The sequence below is a fragment of the Notolepis coatsorum genome (genome assembly GCF_963971535.1).
Source record: "Notolepis coatsorum genome assembly, chromosome: 6".
Classification (NCBI taxonomy): Eukaryota; Metazoa; Chordata; class Actinopteri; order Aulopiformes; family Paralepididae; genus Notolepis; species Notolepis coatsorum.
This window is the reverse complement of record NC_140170.1, coordinates 12,627,103-12,646,573: the sequence shown is the minus strand read 5'-3', so window position 1 is coordinate 12,646,573 and position 19,471 is coordinate 12,627,103. Positions and strand designations below refer to the sequence as shown.

The 19,471-nt window shown below is 45.1% G+C and overlaps 1 protein-coding gene across 1 annotated transcript in view; it reads right to left on the bottom strand.

Moving 5' to 3' along the window:
- The window catches only part of LOC311230169 (man(5)GlcNAc(2)-PP-dolichol translocation protein RFT1-like), a 56,867-nt gene that overhangs the window by 11,513 nt on the left and 25,883 nt on the right, over positions 1-19,471 (bottom strand). Inside the window, exons 6-8 of the mRNA XM_084316367.1 lie at positions 7,379-7,639; positions 2,856-3,000; positions 1,385-1,490 (exon numbers count right to left, since the gene is read on the bottom strand). Coding sequence (XP_084172493.1) covers positions 1,385-1,490; positions 2,856-3,000; positions 7,379-7,639 — 512 coding nt within the window. The remainder of the gene's footprint in view (positions 1-1,384; positions 1,491-2,855; positions 3,001-7,378; positions 7,640-19,471) is intronic.

Here is a 19,471-nt window from a genome sequence, read left to right as displayed (position 1 = left end):
GTGTGTGTGTGTGTGTGTGTGTGTGTGTGAGTGTGCGTGTGTGTGTGTCTGTGTGTGTGTTTAACTTTAAGTTTATTTGGATCCCCATTAGCCACAGCAGTGCTGGGGCTATTCTTCCTGGGGTCCATAACACGTAAAATACAGTTACAGACTTATACACTCACAACATTCACATGTCATACAGACAATTAAAACGACAATAAAAACTCCTAATCAAATTCATAATACAATACAACAATATATACGCCTTATGAATTCATAATACAATACAATAATACCTACTCATAATGAATTCATAATACAATACAGCATAATATACTATTTAGCTTTTACATACATTATCTATGGTTATATCAGCCAATTATACAATCTTTTAATAATATATCCCTATCAGACACATGCCTTTTCATCTATATGTATACCTATCTCTTTATCAGACACATACATTTTCATTTACGTACACACTATCTATTAGGAAATGTCAATTTCTTTGGTTGAAAATGTTGTTTTACCACGATTTTGAAACGACATTTACTATTCTCCTGCTTAACATGTCTGGGAAGAGAGTTCCATTCCTGCATACCACGGAACATGACAGTTCGCTTCATTGCATTCGACCTCACTTTTGGAAGTGTAAAACCTTGTGCAGAAGCATGTCTGGTGGAATGGTTGTGTCTGTCAAGACTTATAGATAAATTGTTATATAAAATTGAGGGGATCTTTGTAACAAGAATATTCCCAGTAACATATAATATTCCCAGTAACATATAATATTCCTAGTGAATACAAGGAGTGAGCAGAGTAACTTATGTTTGACAAGTAACCAAGTTAAACAACTGTGCATCGCTGCAACATTAGTTCTGTACTCACAGCGAAGCGCTATACGTGCTGCTTTGTTTTTTACCATTTGCAATTTTTTCAGTTTATTCATCGTTACATTCAACCATACTGCAGGACAATAGTCAAGATTTGACAAAACCAGAGCTTGAATTACCTGTTTGATAGAATTTAGTGGTAACAAATGAGCACATCTTTTAACAACAGAAATCCCCCCATTTTCACTACTATATTGTTTATATGGTGTGACCATGACAATTTACTGTCTAATGTTACTCCTAGGAGTTTAGTCTCCTGGACTTGATTAATTACCACATCACTTACAAAAGTTTCAAGACTGGGTTCGTTCTTAGAGTATGGTTTGAACCAAAAAATATGCTACTTGTATTTGTGAGTGAGTGAGTGAGTGAGTGAGTGAGTGAGTGAGTGAGTGAGTGAGTGAGTGAGTGAGTGTGTGAGTGAGTGAGTGAGTGAGTGAGTGAGTGAGTGAGTGAGTGAGTGAGTGAGTGAGTGAGTGAGTGAGTGAGTGAGTGAGTGTGTGTGTTACCGGTCCACCTCCTCCTGGCTCATGGCAGCGAACACAAAGCACTCCGTGACACCGTTGACGGCCAACAGCAGGACGTAGGCGCTGTAGCATCGTAGCAGAGTGGGGCCTGCACACAGTGATCAAAAACACAGTGATCAATAACACTGATCAATAACACAGTGATCAATAACACTGATCAATAACACAGTGATCAATAACACACAGTGATCAATAACACTGATCAATAACACAGTGATCAATAACAGTGATCAATAACACAGATCAATAACACAGTGATCAATAACACACAGTGATCAATAACACTGATCAATAACAGTGATCAATAACACACAGTGATCAATAACACTGATCAATAACACACAGTGATCAATAACACAGTGATCAATAACACACAGTGATCAATAACACTGATCAATAACACAGTGATCAATAACACACAGTGATCAATAACACTGATCAATAACAGTGATCAATAACACAGAGTGATCAATAACACACAGTGATCAATAACACAGTGATCAATAACACAGTGATCAATAACAGTGATCAATAACACAGTGATCAATAACACAGTGATCAATAACACAGTGATCAATAACACACAACAGTGATCAATAACACACTGATCAATAACACTGATCAATAACACACAACAGTGATCAATAACACACAACAGTGATGAATAACACACAGTGATTAATAACACAGTGATCAATAACACACAACAGTGATCAATAACACAACAGTGATCAATAACACACAACAGTGATCAATAACACAGTGATCAATAACACACAACAGTGATCAATAACACACAGTGATCAATAACACACAACAGTGATCAATAACACACACAACAGTGATCAATAACACACAACAGTGATCAATAACACACAACAGTGATCAATAACACACAACAGTGATCAATAACAGTGATCAATAACACACAACAGCGATCAATAACAGTGATCAATAACACACAACAGTGATCAATAACACACAACAGAAACAGCATTTAACAAAACGATATATCATACGAACACTTTGAACCACAGACTGTTTAATAACCTGTTTAATAACCTGTTTAATAACCTGTTTAATAACCTGTTTAATAACCTGTTTAATAACCTGTTTAATAATCTGTTTAATAACCTGTTTAATAACCTGTTTAATAACCCAGGTAATAACTTGTTTAACCCTTTCTCTGCCACGCTTATATCCATCAATGTTTGATCACTGCCAGCACTGTAAGTCTATGGAGATGTTCACCTTCTTTGCAGGGCTATAACCTTTTAAATTGTATTGCTAAATTGACATTACTATGGCCCATTCAACATCGATTAGCTATTGTTCAGGATGTAGGAACGTTTTACTTTTTCATTCACACATTCATACTAAAATACCGTCCAGAGTATAAATATGTTTATATCGTTTTCTGCAGTAACACATGTTTGGTGAGCGGTCCACCCACCGGTGCCGGTGCTGAGCAGCGAGCCGCCGTACACGTCCAGCGCCAGGTGAGAATAGGCAAAACCAAACACGGTGATGATCAGACCAATCACAAGCACCAGCTTCAGAAGACACTCCAGGACCTCTGCTGCCATGGCAACCTCCTCCTGACGACAACAGTCAGAGTACAGTCAGTCAGAGTACAGTCATTCAGAGTACAGTCAGTACTACAGTCAGTCAGTACTACAGTCAGTACTACAGTCAGTTAGTACTACAGTCAGTACTACAGTCAGAGTACAGTCAGTACTACAGTCAGTACTACAGTCAGTCAGTACTACAGTCAGAGTACAGTCAGTACTACAGTCAGTACTACAGTCAGTACTACAGTCAGAGTACAGTCAGTACTACAGTCAGTACTACAGTCAGTACTACAGTCAGTCAGTACTACAGTCAGTACTACAGTCAGTACTACAGTCAGTACTATAGTCAGTCAGTACTACAGTCAGTCAGTACTACAGTCAGTCAGTACTACAGTCAGTACTACAGTCAGAGTACAGTCAGTACTACAGTCAGTACTACAGTCAGAGTACAGTCAGTACTACAGTCAGAGTACAGTCAGTACTACAGTCAGTACTACAGTCAGAGTACAGTCAGTACTACAGTCAGTACTACAGTCAGAGTACAGTCAGTACTACAGTCAGAGTACAGTCAGTACTACAGTCAGTACTACAGTCAGAGTACAGTCAGTACTACAGTCAGAGTACAGTCAGTACTACAGTCAGTACTACAGTCAGAGTACAGTCAGTACTACAGTCAGAGTACAGTCAGTACTACAGTCAGTACTACAGTCAGTCAGTACTACAGTCAGTACTACAGTCAGTACTACAGTCAGTACTACAGTCAGTACTACAGTCAGTCAGTCAGTACTACAGTCAGAGTACAGTCAGAGTACAGTCAGAGTAAAGTCAGAGTACAGTCAGTACTACAGTCAGTCAGTACTACAGTCAGTCAGTACTACAGTCAGTACTACAGTCAGTCAGTACTACAGTCAGTCAGTACTACAGTCAGTACTACAGTCAGTCAGTACTACAGTCAGTACTACAGTCAGTACTACAGTCAGTACTACAGTCAGTACTACAGTCAGTCAGTACTACAGTCAGTCAGTACTACAGTCAGAGTACAGTCAGAGTACAGTCAGAGTACAGTCAGTACTACAGTCAGTACTACAGTCAGAGTACAGTCAGAGTACAGTCAGTACTACAGTCAGTACTACAGGCAGTCAGAGTACAGTCAGTACTACAGTCAGTACTACAGTCAGTACTACAGTCAGTACTACAGTCAGAGTACAGTCAGTACTACAGTCAGTACTACAGTCAGTACTACAGTCAGTACTACAGTCAGTCAGTACTACAGTCAGTACTACAGTCAGAGTACAGTCAGTCAGTACTACAGTCAGTACTACAGTCAGTACTACAGTCAGTACTACAGTCAGTACTACAGTCAGTCAGTACTACAGTCAGTACTACAGTCAGTACTACAGTCAGAGTACAGTCAGTACTACAGGCAGTCAGAGTACAGTCAGTACTACAGTCAGTACTACAGTCAGTACTACAGTCAGAGTACAGTCAGTACTACAGTCAGTACTACAGTCAGTACTACAGTCAGTACTACAGTCAGTACTACAGTCAGTCAGTACTACAGTCAGTACTACAGTCAGTACTACAGTCAGTACTACAGTCAGTACTACAGTCAGTCAGTACTACAGTCAGTACTACAGTCAGTACTACAGTCAGAGTACAGTCAGTACTACAGTCAGTACTACAGTCAGTACTACAGTCAGTACTACAGTCAGTCAGTACTACAGTCAGTACTACAGTCAGTCAGTACTACAGTCAGTACTACAGTCAGTACTACAGTCAGTCAGTACTACAGTCAGTACTACAATCAGTCAGTACTACAGTCAGTACTACAGTCAGTACTACAGTCAGTACTACAGTCAGTACTACAGTCAGTCAGTACTACAGTCAGTCAGTACTACAGTCAGTACTACAGTCAGTACTACAGTCAGAGTACAGTCAGTACTACAGTCAGTACTACAGTCAGTCAGTACTACAGTCAGTACTACAGTCAGAGTACAGTCAGTACTACAGTCAGTACTACAGTCAGAGTACAGTCAGAGTACAGTCAGTACTACAGGCAGTCAGTACTACAGTCAGTACTACAGTCAGTACTACAGTCAGTACTACAGTCAGTACTACAGTCAGTACTACAGTCAGAGTACAGTCAGTACTACAGTCAGTACTACAGTCAGTACTACAGTCAGTCAGTACTACAGTCAGTACTACAGTCAGTACTACAGTCAGTACTACAGTCAGAGTACAGTCAGTACTACAGTCAGTACTACAGTCAGTACTACAGTCAGTACTACAGTCAGTACTACAGTCAGTCAGTACTACAGTCAGTAATACAGTCAATACTACAGTCAGAGTACAGTCAGTACTACAGTCAGTACTACAGTCAGTACTACAGTCAGTACTACAGTCAGTACTACAGTCAGTACTACAGTCAGTCAGTACTACAGTCAGTACTACAGTCAGTACTACAGTCAGTACTACAGTCAGTACTACAGTCAGAGTACAGTCAGTACTACAGTCAGTACTACAGTCAGTACTACAGTCAGTCAGTACTACAGTCAGTACTACAGTCAGTACTACAGTCAGTACTACAGTCAGTCAGTACTACAGTCAGTACTACAGTCAGTACTACAGTCAGTACTACAGTCAGTACTACAGTCAGTCAGTACTACAGTCAGTACTACAGTCAGAGTACAGTCAGTACTACAGTCAGTACTACAGTCAGTACTACAGTCAGTCAGTACTACAGTCAGTACTACAGTCAGTACTACAGTCAGTCAGTACTACAGTCAGTACTACAGTCAGTACTACAGTCAGTACTACAGTCAGTACTACAGTCAGTACTACAGTCAGTCAGTACTACAGTCAGTACTACAGTCAGAGTACAGTCAGTACTACAGTCAGTACTACAGTCAGTACTACAGTCAGTCAGTACTACAGTCAGTACTACAGTCAGTACTACAGTCAGTACTACAGTCAGTCAGTACTACAGTCAGTACTACAGTCAGTACTACAGTCAGTACTACAGTCAGTACTACAGTCAGTACTACAGTCAGTCAGTACTACAGTCAGTACTACAGTCAGAGTACAGTCAGTACTACAGTCAGTACTACAGTCAGTCAGTACTACAGTCAGTACTACAGTCAGTACTACAGTCAGTACTACAGTCAGTCAGTACTACAGTCAGTACTACAGTCAGTACTACAGTCAGTCAGTACTACAGTCAGTACTACAGTCAGTACTACAGTCAGTCAGTACTACAGTCAGTACTACAGTCAGAGTACAGTCAGTACTACAGTCAGTACTACAGTCAGTACTACAGTCAGTCAGTACTACAGTCAGTACTACAGTCAGTACTACAGTCAGTCAGTACTACAGTCAGTACTACAGTCAGTCAGTACTACAGTCAGTCAGTACTACAGTCAGTACTACAGTCAGTACTACAGTCAGTACTACAGTCAGTACTACAGTCAGTACTACAGTCAGTCAGTACTACAGTCAGTACTACAGTCAGTCAGTACTACAGTCAGTCAGTACTACAGTCAGTACTACAGTCAGTACTACAGTCAGTACTACAGTCAGTACTACAGTCAGTACTACAGTCAGTACTACAGTCAGTCAGTACTACAGTCAGTACTACAGTCAGTCAGTACTACAGTCAGTCAGTACTACAGTCAGTACTACAGTCAGTACTACAGTCAGTACTACAGTCAGTACTACAGTCAGTACTACAGTCAGAGTACAGTCAGTACTACAGTCAGTACTACAGTCAGTACTGCAGTCAGAGTACAGTCAGTACTACAGTCAGTCAGTACTACAGTCAGTACTACAGTCAGTACTACAGTCAGTACTACAGTCAGTCAGTACTACAGTCAGTACTACAGTCAGTACTACAGTCAGTACTACAGTCAGTACTGACCTGTCAGGGTCTGGACTGACCGGTCAGGGTCTGGACTGACCTGTCAGGGTCTGGACTGACCTGTTAGGGTCTGGACTGACCGGTCAGGGTCTGGACTGACCGGTCAGGGTCTGGACTGACCTGTCAGGGTCTGGACTGACCTGTTAGGGTCTGGACTGACCTGTTAGGTGACCTGTTAGGGTCTGGACTGACCTGTCAGGGTCTGGACTGACCTGTTAGGGTCTGGACTGACCGGTCAGGGTCTGGACTGACCTGTCAGGGTCTGGACTGACCTGTTAGGGTCTGGACTGACCGGTCAGGGTCTGGACTGACCGGTCAGGGTCTGGACTGACCTGTCAGGGTCTGGACTGACCTGTTAGGGTCTGGACTGACCGGTTAGGGTCTGGACTGACCGGTCAGGGTCTGGACTGACCGGTCAGGGTCTGGACTGACCGGTCAGGGTCTGGACTGACCTGTTAGGGTCTGGACTGACCGGTCAGGGTCTGGACTGACCTTCTTCTGAGTCTCCGCGTGGCGCCCTCTCTGCAGCACCGTGGCGAAGAAGACGTAGAAGCTGTCCTCGATGGGCAGGAAGAGGAAGCGGGCCGCCATGGAGCCCAGGTTGGTGACGATGTCGTAGACGCCCTGGTCCCCGAAGCTGAGCACGTTCAGGAAGGTCATGACGTAGCGCTCGCCCTCCGTCAGGATCTGCTTCAGGAAGGACTGCTTGTAGAAGCTCCAGGTCAGACGGACCAGCTGCAGCTCCACCCAGGGCTGAGGGAGATAATGATGAATACACAAACACACACATAAACACATACATAAATCAACAAACAAACAAACAAACAAACAAACAAACAAACAAATAAATAAATAAATAAATAAATAAATAAATAAATAAATAAATAAATAAATAAATAAATAAATAAACAAACAAACAAACAAACAAACAAACAAACAAATAAATAAATAAATAAATAAACAAACAGATAAATAAATAAATACATAAATAAACAAATAAATAAACAAATAAATAAATAAACAAATAAACAAACAAGTAAACAAATAAATAAACAAATAAATAAATAAACAAATAAATAAACAAACAAATAAATAAACAAATAAACAAACAAATAAATAAATAAATAAATAAATAAACAAATAAATAAATTCTCTGGAATTACTAGAAATCTCCAAAACTATACTCGTATTCAAAACGGTATAAAACGGAAATGTACAGATGAAAAAACAATCCGTTTCGTACATGTTGACTGCAAGCAAGTCATTGATAAGCGACGGGTGTATTAGACCCATAGCCATAATTTAAGATATATTTTAAGCGTTCGCAAATATCCCCGTCCTCCCATTGATTAAAGCGCTGGCGTACTAGGCCTAATTTCCCGGAAGGGGCTCGGCGGTCAATGAGTTAAGACATAAAGTTAGGGTTAAGGTTGGTTTTAACATTCATTTAACGGTTATGGTTAACCGATTCGCGGCCAACCACGTGGTAAACTCGGTTCTGCTTTTATTCCATTTTAATATCCTACTCAATGTCAGAGCTGTATTTTGGCTGGAAAAGGCATATCGGGACTCCGAAAGTGCAGTACCGGCCAGATCCTGGTATTGGCGCTGTCTCGAGAATGCAGTTTCCCCTGTTGCAGACCGGGTGTCACTTTTTTTCTGCTCCGGGTTAGCTTTTCTGTTAGCCTAAAGCTATGGCTTCACCAGATCGCCTGGAATATAGCATCAGCCAATGGACATATCGATCTACCAGACGGCGATCAAATAACTGGGATATTCTTTTTGGAATCCAACCGGCCACAGGTAAGACCGATTTGACGTCAATTTCAGTCTGATCGGGCCTTGTTCTCATAGCCATCCACCCGGTCAGTGTATGATGTTGCAATAACGAATGCCGTTATTGGTAATAATCAATAATCAGAAACGACTTCCCCCGCCCCCCTCTTTCATGCATTCATGGTGGAACATGATAACGATCATATTCATTTCGATTTTTAACTCTAGCTTGTGTAGGGCCGAAACGCCAATCGATTTAACGTTATTAGCTTAGCGCCCTATAACTAGCTTTGCAGGAATTACCCCAGACCATTGCGGTATATAGCTCATATTCACGACGCTATAAAACGGGAACGTATTGATGAAAATGTTTTTTCTTTATGGCATATTGAAGGGAAGGTTTATACTAGGGATGCACCGATATGAAAATGTGCTTTTTTTTTTTTTTTAATGAAACTACTGTATATTTGTATGTCTCTAAATGTTTTGATGAATTGAAAATGGAGGACCCTTATGTAAAAAAGCCAAACGTATTTTTCTGGTCTTCATCCTCCAGTCCACTGAGCTGTACTGTATTGTACCCATTCTGCAATCTGCCAATAAAGTTCTCAATCAATCAATCAGACAAATGCATAGAAAAGCTCCCACCATAACCATATAACAAAGAATTATATTATTGTTTATGAAAATGTTTTAGCCCTATGCTTGACTATTATTTTAGCCATGGCAACAAATAAAATAATAATAATAAAATGAATAAATAAAATATTTAATAAATAAATAGGCTACACGTCTCTCTTTTTGTGTTACAAATTGTGCTCACCGATATGAACATAGGCCTCTTTACTTACTTAAAAAAAGGAAACATCAAGAAATATGTTTATGGTATTAATTCCACCATGCCATGGTGCACTATTATATCTCTCAACCAAAGCAATGCAACAGAACAATTTTGATTGACAGTCGATTCTGCCAATTACGTCACACCGCTTGCACCCGCCTCCTGCTGTTCTTACCACCAATCGGCAAGCGAGTATTCGTTTTTTACTTCAGGGATGTCCGCCATTGATTTTGACGAGAGCTCACAACAAAGCTACCAACGTTAGCTCCCCGCGGCCGACGAGTAGATTACCAGCGCTCCGCAGGATGACTAAACGAGGCATAATGATTTTACTGCAATGAATGTTATAATAAAAGCCTTTCCATACATCTGTCTGATTGAAAACTTTATTAACAGACCGCAGAATGGGCAGACCCCAGGTGGTAAGAGCCGGCAACTGCACCTCCTCATCCATCACGCTCAACATAGGGGCCCCCCAGGGCTGTGTTCTGAGCCCCCTCCTCTACTCCCTGTACACACATGACTGCGTAGCACAGCGGAACAACAACACCATCATCAAATTTGCTGATGACACAGTAGTGGTGGGCCTGATCTCTGCCAACGACGAAAGGGCCTACCTGGAAGAGGTAGAGAACCTGTCACAGTGGTGTCAGGAGAACTGCCTCTCCCTGAACGTCAGCAAAACAAAAGAGATGATTGTGGACTTCAGGAGGTCGGGGGTCAAGGACTACAGCCCCCTCAGCATCGACGGGGCACCAGTTGAGAGAGTGAACAGTTTCAAGTACCTCGGAGCCCACATATCCGAGGACTTGACATGGACCACACACATTGACAGTGTTGTGAAGAAGGCACGACAACGCCTCTACTTCCTCAGGCGCCTAAGGAAGTTCCAAGTCAGTCAGAAGATCCTTAGGAACTTCTACTCATGTACAATAGAGAGCATCCTGACCGGCAACATCACCTCCTGGTTTGGGAATAGCACTGCACAAGACCGTAGCAGACTACAAAGAGTGACACGTTCAGCCGAACGCACAATTAGAGGGGGGCTTCCCACCCTCCAGAACATTTACAACAAGCGGTGCAAGGGGAAGGCTAAGAGAATTATTAAGGACTCGAGCCACCCGAACAACTGCCTCTTTGAACTGCTGCCGTCAGGCAAGCGATACCGGAGTCTTATGGCGAGCACAGAAAGACTCAGAAGGAGCTTCTATCCCCAGGCCATCAGGCTGCTAAACGAACAATAATCGCTAAACGAACAATAATCACTATGCAACAACCATCAAATGCACACAGCACACACACCCACACGCACACACTCACTCAAACAAACAACACACTGCAGCACCCACTCCACACTTTAGATCACACAAACACACTTACACTTTATATTTATTGATAAAGGATTTGCACTACAACTCGTACACCTACTGTGAATTGTACCTAAACTGCACCTCGTCCATTTATGCCTTGCACTATATAGTATTGTATATTAGTACACTGCACAGTATTGTATATTGTATGGTAACTACGTCTACGAACATTGTACATATGTCTAAACTGAACACTGTGACCTCTTTTTTTACTTCTAATTTTTACTATGTTTTTATTTCATACTTATCTTGTCATGCACAGTCTCTGGAGCGCAACAGTAAGAAGCATTTTGTACAAAAGTATTCTGTACTTCTGTATGACAACTATTAAAGAAACTTGAAACTTGAAACTTGAGAATGGGCACAACTCAGCACGGGCTGAGATATAGTAATGCTTGCTATCTATCTAGGTCGTCCTCGGACGTTGCTATGGTCCGGTAAATACGCTGATGCTATTGAACGTGTAACTATATAACGTTAATGCCACAAAACGAATGCCTTTGTTAATCATAAGTAGTAACTTTGATGCAGTAGTGTGTGTGTGGGGGCGGCGTTGTGCAGGTCGCTTGGCTGAAACTTTTTTCAAAGTTTGAACGTGTGGGCCAGATTGACGCGACACAAATTGATGGATATTTGTCGGCTACTGCCATCGGCACATTTGAGCTTATCGGCCTAAGTCAACAAGGCACTTATCGGCCGATACCGATACCCGACCGATATATCGGTGCACCCCTAGTTTATACTGTCAATTGACAATGACAATGGACACATAGCAATAATATAAAATATAGATTTATCTCTACAAACAACCTCACGCACAGTGAAAACTTGTAATGAAAAGCTGGCCTCAAGCTGGCCTCATAGTCTAATCCCAATGGCCCTGAATGTGTTAAGACATAAAGTTAAGAGTTAAGGTTAGTTTTAACGTTCACTTAACGGTTATGGTTAAAGGAACACTCCAACATTTTGGGAAATTAGCTTATTTAACATCTTCCCTGGAGTTAGACAAGAAGATACATACCCTTTTCGTCTCTCTGCATGCACTGGAAGTAGGTCCTACATTAAGCCTAGTTCCCAACAGTCACGAAATACACTCCAAATACAATCAAAATACAACTCCAAAACGTTCCTGTAAACATGTTGTGACCGGTGTGTTGTGAAGGGCCAGATTAACGTGAATATATATATGTATCGTTTGATATACCTTGTATATTATTTATATATATACACAGAATATCCCTTTACCTGCGTACAGACCAGAGTAATATTCGCTCTCCTATTGGACAGCCAGTGGCGAGCACAGCCCACTCAGCCCAGTATACCCAGGATGGCCGACCTGCCTCACCGCCACACCCGACCCGTGGCGAGGCTGATAGAATTGCCAAGGCTCCCTGACTCCCTTGATGACGATCATGACCCACTGACTTTGTAGATTGCCCTACTCCCCACAACAGACATTGAGCAGTTGACAGGACTATTAATCTGTCTTCTTTTTAACTAATTAGGTGCGGACTAATTAGGAGGCGGCTGTTGTGAAGGGCCAGATTAAACTGAATATATATGTATCGTTTGATATAACTTGTATATTATTTATATATATACACGGAATATCCCTTTACCTGCGTACAGACCAGAGTAATATTCGCTCTCCTATTGGACAGCGGCCCCAGGCGCCAACGCGCAAGCCCCCAACGGCAAGTTCAAAGACAACTCCGGGCATGTCAGAACATGCCCAGAGTCTGCGTAGTAATACGAGACAAGGACTGAGGTTGGGACTAGATATTCACTTAAGTATAAATACGGCGCAGGTGTAAACAGCAGTAATTCAATTCACTAGTTCAAACCCTTCACCACGAGTCAACGTGCAGTGAAGTGAGCAACCTTGCATCTAAATAGAGCATTGAGAACCGCGTGCGAATAGAATGTTAAAGTGTCAGAGTTTAATGCAGTAACGTTGAGTTCGACTTAATCTAATGTGAAGTAATAGTCGATCATTTATTGTATATCGTGCGGCCACAGTTCTTCCGTGTGTAGCATTACCCATCGGTTCGTCGTGTCTTTAGCTAGTGCACTTATCCAGGCTGTGTGGCCTAAATACGTGCCCACACCCGAGGAGTCCTAGGCGAGAACCGTTGGACATGTACACAGGAGAATCGGCACCGGCGATTGCAGAACCATTCCTGGTTGGATTATATTGCTTTGGGACCGTGACCACCGGAGAAGAGCACCGTTGATTTCCACTGTCGTTTGGGATTCAACCTCGTGAGGATTACCACTTGGGCCTGCCTCGTGGAAGGGGCTGGCTAGCTGTCGTCAATGCTGTCGAGCATCTTGGATTACAACTATTGCTTTTGTCTGCTGATCAAGGGAGTACAAGCACCGACTCCTGTACCTGGAGCCTCTTTATTCCTTGTTGACTTAGACGGAGTACCCAAACATTCCTCTACCCATTGTCTCCAGTTGGTACCGGTGTTGCCCTATATAATTGCTACTATACAACAGGTGGCGTCAGCTTAGACCCATCATAGTATTCATGCTATTCTTAGTGACTTATGCTCTTGACTGACTTTACGTATATTCTTCGCCATACAAGCGCGACCCTAATTCTCAATCTGTAACCTAACGTTGCCTAATAATAATAATAAATTACCCTCCAATAGTATTTCTGTGTCAATGCCGTGTTCTTGTGAGTGTTCACCATCAATATTTGATGTACTGTTTGGCCAGTAATTAAAGTACATAACTAGCAGTGGTTTAATATATCACAATCTTTAATACAGTCAGGGTTTTGTAACCCCTCAGTTACACTGTGTATTTACCACGTGGAGAAATAAAAAATAATTGAATTAGACATTTCCGTTTTCTAAGCAGATATACTCTGAACTATTTTTTGCCGAACCACTCCTGTCTGGGCGCAGTGATTTCACATCACCAGTGTTACTTTCTAACGTCGAGGTCAGTGTTTACATTTCCGTTTCATTCAAAGGATCCGAACCGATTGAAGTTATTATGGCTATTCATTTATGTTTTTAGATGGAAGGCTGTATTCCATCTGTCTAACGTTAGCGAATATTGTGAGATTGATGAATAGGACGTAACTTTGCTGGACTATCCGACCTAGTATAATCCTCAGCGGTCCCTGCATCCCTTTTGATTCAATGCTACTTTCGATGGCTGACTGGCGTTACATTAGCCCCTTTCGTGACTGTGATGCACGACTACAGGGTTTGGGCGAGTGAATCCATTACTTGTTTATTATGTAACGCTAGCCCCTTTCGTGACTGTGATGCGTGCATCACAGCGTTACATAATAAACAAGACTACATTAGGCTACTCGTAAATTGGCTAACCTATTTAGTTTACTCAGGAGTTCAGGTCATATGGAGTTCAGGTCACCTTCAAAACTGCTCTAAAAACACACCTCTTCACCAAGGCTTTTCCCCATCAGTTAGTTTAGATTAGATTAGGTCCATTATCCCTTACCTTCCCTCATCCCCCTTTCCCCCCCTATTTCCCTAGCCCTATTTTTTGTCCTGATTGTGAAGCGACCTTGGGTTCTATGAAAGGCGCTATATAAATTTGATCCATTATTATTATTTATTATTATATGAACAGGTCTATGACCAAAGAAAAGAGCATAAAGGTGTCTTCATTGTTTAGCCACAATTTCTATATGCTACTATCTCTATCATCAGGGAACATCACACTACCTACTAGCTACTACTACTACTACTACCTACTACTACTACTACTACCTACTACCTACTAGCTACTACTACTACCTACTACTACTACCTACTACCTACTACCTACTACTACTACCTACTAGCTCTGCAGGGCAGCAGGTCTCTCACACTGTGCAGAGAGAAAGAACATCACACTACCTGTTACAAAGGGTCAGATTAAACCGAATATATGTATTTATTGATTGATATATATTGCATAATATTTGTATATCGTTTGATATCCCTTGTATATTCCTTTGTACATATACACGGAATGTCCCTTTAACCTAGTAGTTACACAGACCATAATATTTCATTCTCCTATTGGATGGCGTGCCACCAGCGCCAGTGCCGTGCCCCTAGAGCCGACTTGAAAGCTACCGTCAGGGCTTGTCTCAACATGCCCAGCTCTGCCCAGGGATACGGCTACCGAAATGAGAGTGGCACTATTTGTTCACCGTGCATATAAATATGGCGCAAGTAAATGTAGAAGTCCCTTACCCTTCTTCCCAACTTAGTAACAGAACGTGAAGCCTCACCCACTATGCAACGTGCGGTGCAGTAGGGCTCGTATTGCCCCAAAATAGAGTCGTGTTATCCTAATACGTTTGTTCAACGTATCGTTCGCTATTTACTAGTAAGCCTTCATTACGAGTCAAAGACCACGTGAAGTGAGTAATTGTGCGTCTACATAGAGCACTTATAGCCGCGTGCAAATAGGATAGTATTAACGTTAAGTTCAACTGTGAAACCACCGCGCACCGGAGGTTTTACACCGGCGACAGCAGAGCCCTTTCCGGCAGGATTATTATTATTCTTCATTGCTTTGACTGTGGCCGCTGGAGCAGAGAACCGTCTACCCCGCTGCTGTGTGGGATCTACCGTGAGGACATCATTCGAGCCCGTCTCAAGGAGAGACTCCACGGCTTCACCTGTGCGGCGCGCACCCTGGGATTACAGCTGCCGTTTTCATCCGCTGCTCCAGGGAGTAAGATCGCCCCCCGAGCAGGGCTTGCTGAAGTCCCTGTGGAACCCATTGACTTTGCATAGAGCATTGCCTCCCCCTGCTGGCTTACAACCGGTAGTACCCCCCTTCCAGTATCTCCAGCTATCTCCCCTGAGTACCATAGATATAATTGGACATTCATTATTGATTTGCCTATGCATAATTCCTTTGCCTTATAAGCGCAATTAAAGTAAAGTATATTATGTAATAATACCTTTGATGTAATAAATATTCTAAACGAGTATTTGTGTGGAAACCGTATCATTGTGGAGGAGTTCTCATCTGATATACTTGTGTACGGTATGGCCAGTAATGTACATAAGACGGTAGTGGTTTAATGATACCATACTTGATTAATACAGTCAGGGAATTGTACCCCTCAGTTACAATTGGTCCTTCGAGCCGGAGATAATAATTAGCGTAATATTAATATAATATTAATATTGACATGGCCGATGACGAACACTCCACAAACGGTTCTCCTAAGCTAGATCGCCCGCAGCGCAGACGGCAGCCACCTCCCTATCTAGAGGCATACACTGTCAGTCCAATACCTAGCTTTAAAGGGAAATTAAATACGGATAAAATAACTAAAGCGGATAGTAAAATTATGTCCGACCCTATCAACCAGGCTACCCCGCCAACAGAGGCCCTAGTGGGTTCTAATGTAACTGACCAAGCTCACGGTGGGGACCAGGAGGGAACTGACACGACTTTATCCCCAGGCAACGTCGACGAGGTAGTCCCCGGAGAGCTCCAGGATAAAGAAAGCCCTCCCGGGATGGAACCCGACCCACCACAAGAAGAGACGCGCACCCAGGAGATGGATCTCCTCGGTACGCAACAGGAGAACGGATCTCCAACAAGGACCACCGGGAGCCGATCGCCCCGAACGGCGTCTTCCCCCAGCGAGGCGGACAAGATGCTGGCGCAAGCACTCATCGCCACCCTGGCAGCCTCCACCGAACGCGATCGACTTCAAGCGCAACAGACGCGCGAGCGCGAACATTTTGCAGGCGAGCGAGAGCGCTTCCAGGCGCAACAAAGGAGTGAAGACGACCGCATAAGACTGGAGACCAGACGCCTCCAGACAGAAGAGAACATTGAGAGAAGCCGCGCCGATGCACAGCACGCCGCCGCCAATGCACAGCGCGACGTCGCAAATGCACAGCTCCACGCCGCCCATGCCAGCGCCAATGCCCAGCGCGACGCCGCCAACGCACAGCGCGACGCCGCCCAGGCCAGCGCCTATGCGCAGCGCGACGCCGCCAATGCCCAGCGCGAAGCAGCGCGCGACGCAGCCCATGCCCAGCGCGAGGCAGAGCGCGACCGGCTGCAGGCGGAGCTGATGGACAAACTGGTTGCCATGGCGACACCCCCTCACTCCGCACGGAGCTCTCAGAGATCGTCAAGACATGGGTCTAGGACACATTCCCCTACCCGACGAAGCGACCCGGGACCCCGCCAACAGGAGGATCCTGTCCACGTCTCCGAACCCCCTCCCCGGCCGGTCCATACGAGACCCAGCAACCGGGAAGAACCGGACCACGCCGAGAGACTGAACAGAAGACTCCAGGTCCTAGCAGAGGGAGAGGAGGAGGAAGAGGAGGAATGTCAAGCCGACCAGCAGCAACGTACTCTGGACCAGAGGGCCCAGTACAGCCCAGAAGTCAGCCCCGAGGCCCTGCGCTACAAACCCCCGACTCCACTCACGGGTGAGTTTGACGCACCGCCAGCTCCGAGGGACAGCACCTGGGTACCAGACCTTCGGTACCCACCAAGTACCAGCCCAAGACGACACGCACGGGGAGACTCGCCTAGGAGGCCTCTTCCCCAACGCTCACCGATGTGCCAGTCATCCATGGCATCGTACCTTGGCACACCGACGTTTCCAGACTTCACCCATGAGAACCGAGCACAGTACACGGAGCTACGGATGTGCTTAGAGACAATGATGGTTGATGTAGCTGATGAACGCCACAAGTATGCTACCCTATTGAAGCACCTCAAGGTGCCCCGAGCGCACAATATAGCGCTGGCCTATGCCAACTCTACTACCCCATACACAGCGGCTCTAGCAGCACTCGACCAACGTTATGGACGCGTATGGGACTATGTGATACAGGAGATAAGAGACATTGACCGTCTCCCCCCAGCCAGAGACAACAGAGCATTAGATGACCTGTCTATCAAGGTACAGTCCCTGGTAGGGATGCTGGGGTCCCAAAAGGAAAAGGGTATCTACGAACTGTACGCTAACTCTAACGTAGAGAGGATATTAGAGAAGCTCCCTCCCGCCCGACAAGAGCGCTTCAGGCGGCAGAGAGACTACCGCGACCCCAACGGTCCAGAGGCATCCCTCCTAGACCTATCTGAGTTCCTCGCCAGGGAGGTCAGTAGCCTACGACTCGACACGTTCGTATGGAGTGGACCAAGCCCAAGACTCGGACCTCGGGGACAAACGGATAACCGCCGGTTGGTGACCGTTATGCACCAAGCCGAATCAGTACCACACAAGAACCACAACACCCCCTCGACGAAAGAGGACCAGTGGAAGATTGAGTGCCAGTACTGTGAGGGAGAACATCGGCTGTATCAATGCGACACCTTCGGGAAACTGACCCCGGACGAGGTGAGTCAGTGGACCAAGGACCACCGCCGCTGCTTCCGCTGCGCGCGCAGCCACCTAGCAGCTGAGTGCCGCTTGAAAAAGAAGTGCAGCAGGTGCGGTGGCACCCACTTGGAGGTCCTGCATGACATCAACAGGCGTCAGCCAGGACAACAGAGTGGGCCCGTCGCGGTAATGTACCATGCCGAGGCGGTGGCACCAGCACCAAAGTTCCACCAGACCGCTCCCTGGTGTCCCGACTGCTACGGCAGACACTGGGAGCCACGGTGCGACTCGCACCATATAGATTCTACGTCACGACCAACAGGAGTGCTCCACATTGACCAGCATAGCGGGACCCCCCGAGTGCTCCTCAAAGTGGTCAGAGTGCTCCTGAGCTACGAGGACAAGGTCCTGGACACTTACGCCGTCCTGGACGATGGGTCTGAAAAGACTCTCCTCCTCGCTTCCGCAGCAGCCCAGTTGGGCCTGCGGGGTGTCAAAGATACCATGACCATACGCACCATCAGAAGGGACCAGAAGACCATAAAGGGTGAAAGGGTCTCCTTCAAGATAGCAGCGGTGGACCAGCCCGAGAAGCAGTATAGTATAACTAACGTCTTCACTAGCCACGACATAGGCTTGTCTCAGTACACCTACCCCATCCCACAGCTGATGGAGAAGTATGTGCACCTACGTCAACTACCTATACCGCTTATCGACGGCGCCACACCGACCCTGCTCATCGGCTCCGACCACGCGGACCTCATTCTCCCAATTGAGGCGGCCCACGTCGGACCCAAAGGATGCCCAGTCGCGGTTCAGACCCGACTGGGATGGACGCTCCAGGGCCCCCTCTACGGACTTGACAGTCAACCCACGTCTACACGCTGCCTACACACAGAGGCGAGCGACACCGGCCTCTCCCCCGTACAGCAGAGGCTATTGACATTAAGCGAGAGGCCCGTGAGAGAACCGTGGGCACCAGAGGGAGTTCGGAACTCCACCCCCCTCAGCTGCGCTCCAGACGTAGCTGACCTCGGACCCAGCACCCCAAGCGACTCCTTGACGGGGCGGCCGGGACCGGCCTCTCCTCAGACGGGGTACAGAGCAAACAAGAGAAACAGACGGAGGAGGAGAAAGCACAGCCAAGCACAGATCAAAGCAGTCTCAGGCCCGCTCCCTCCTAAGCCCCCCTTCATCCCGTCCAGTCGTCATGACCATAGACCAGTCACTACCCCGAGCTGCGTGGCCGGCCG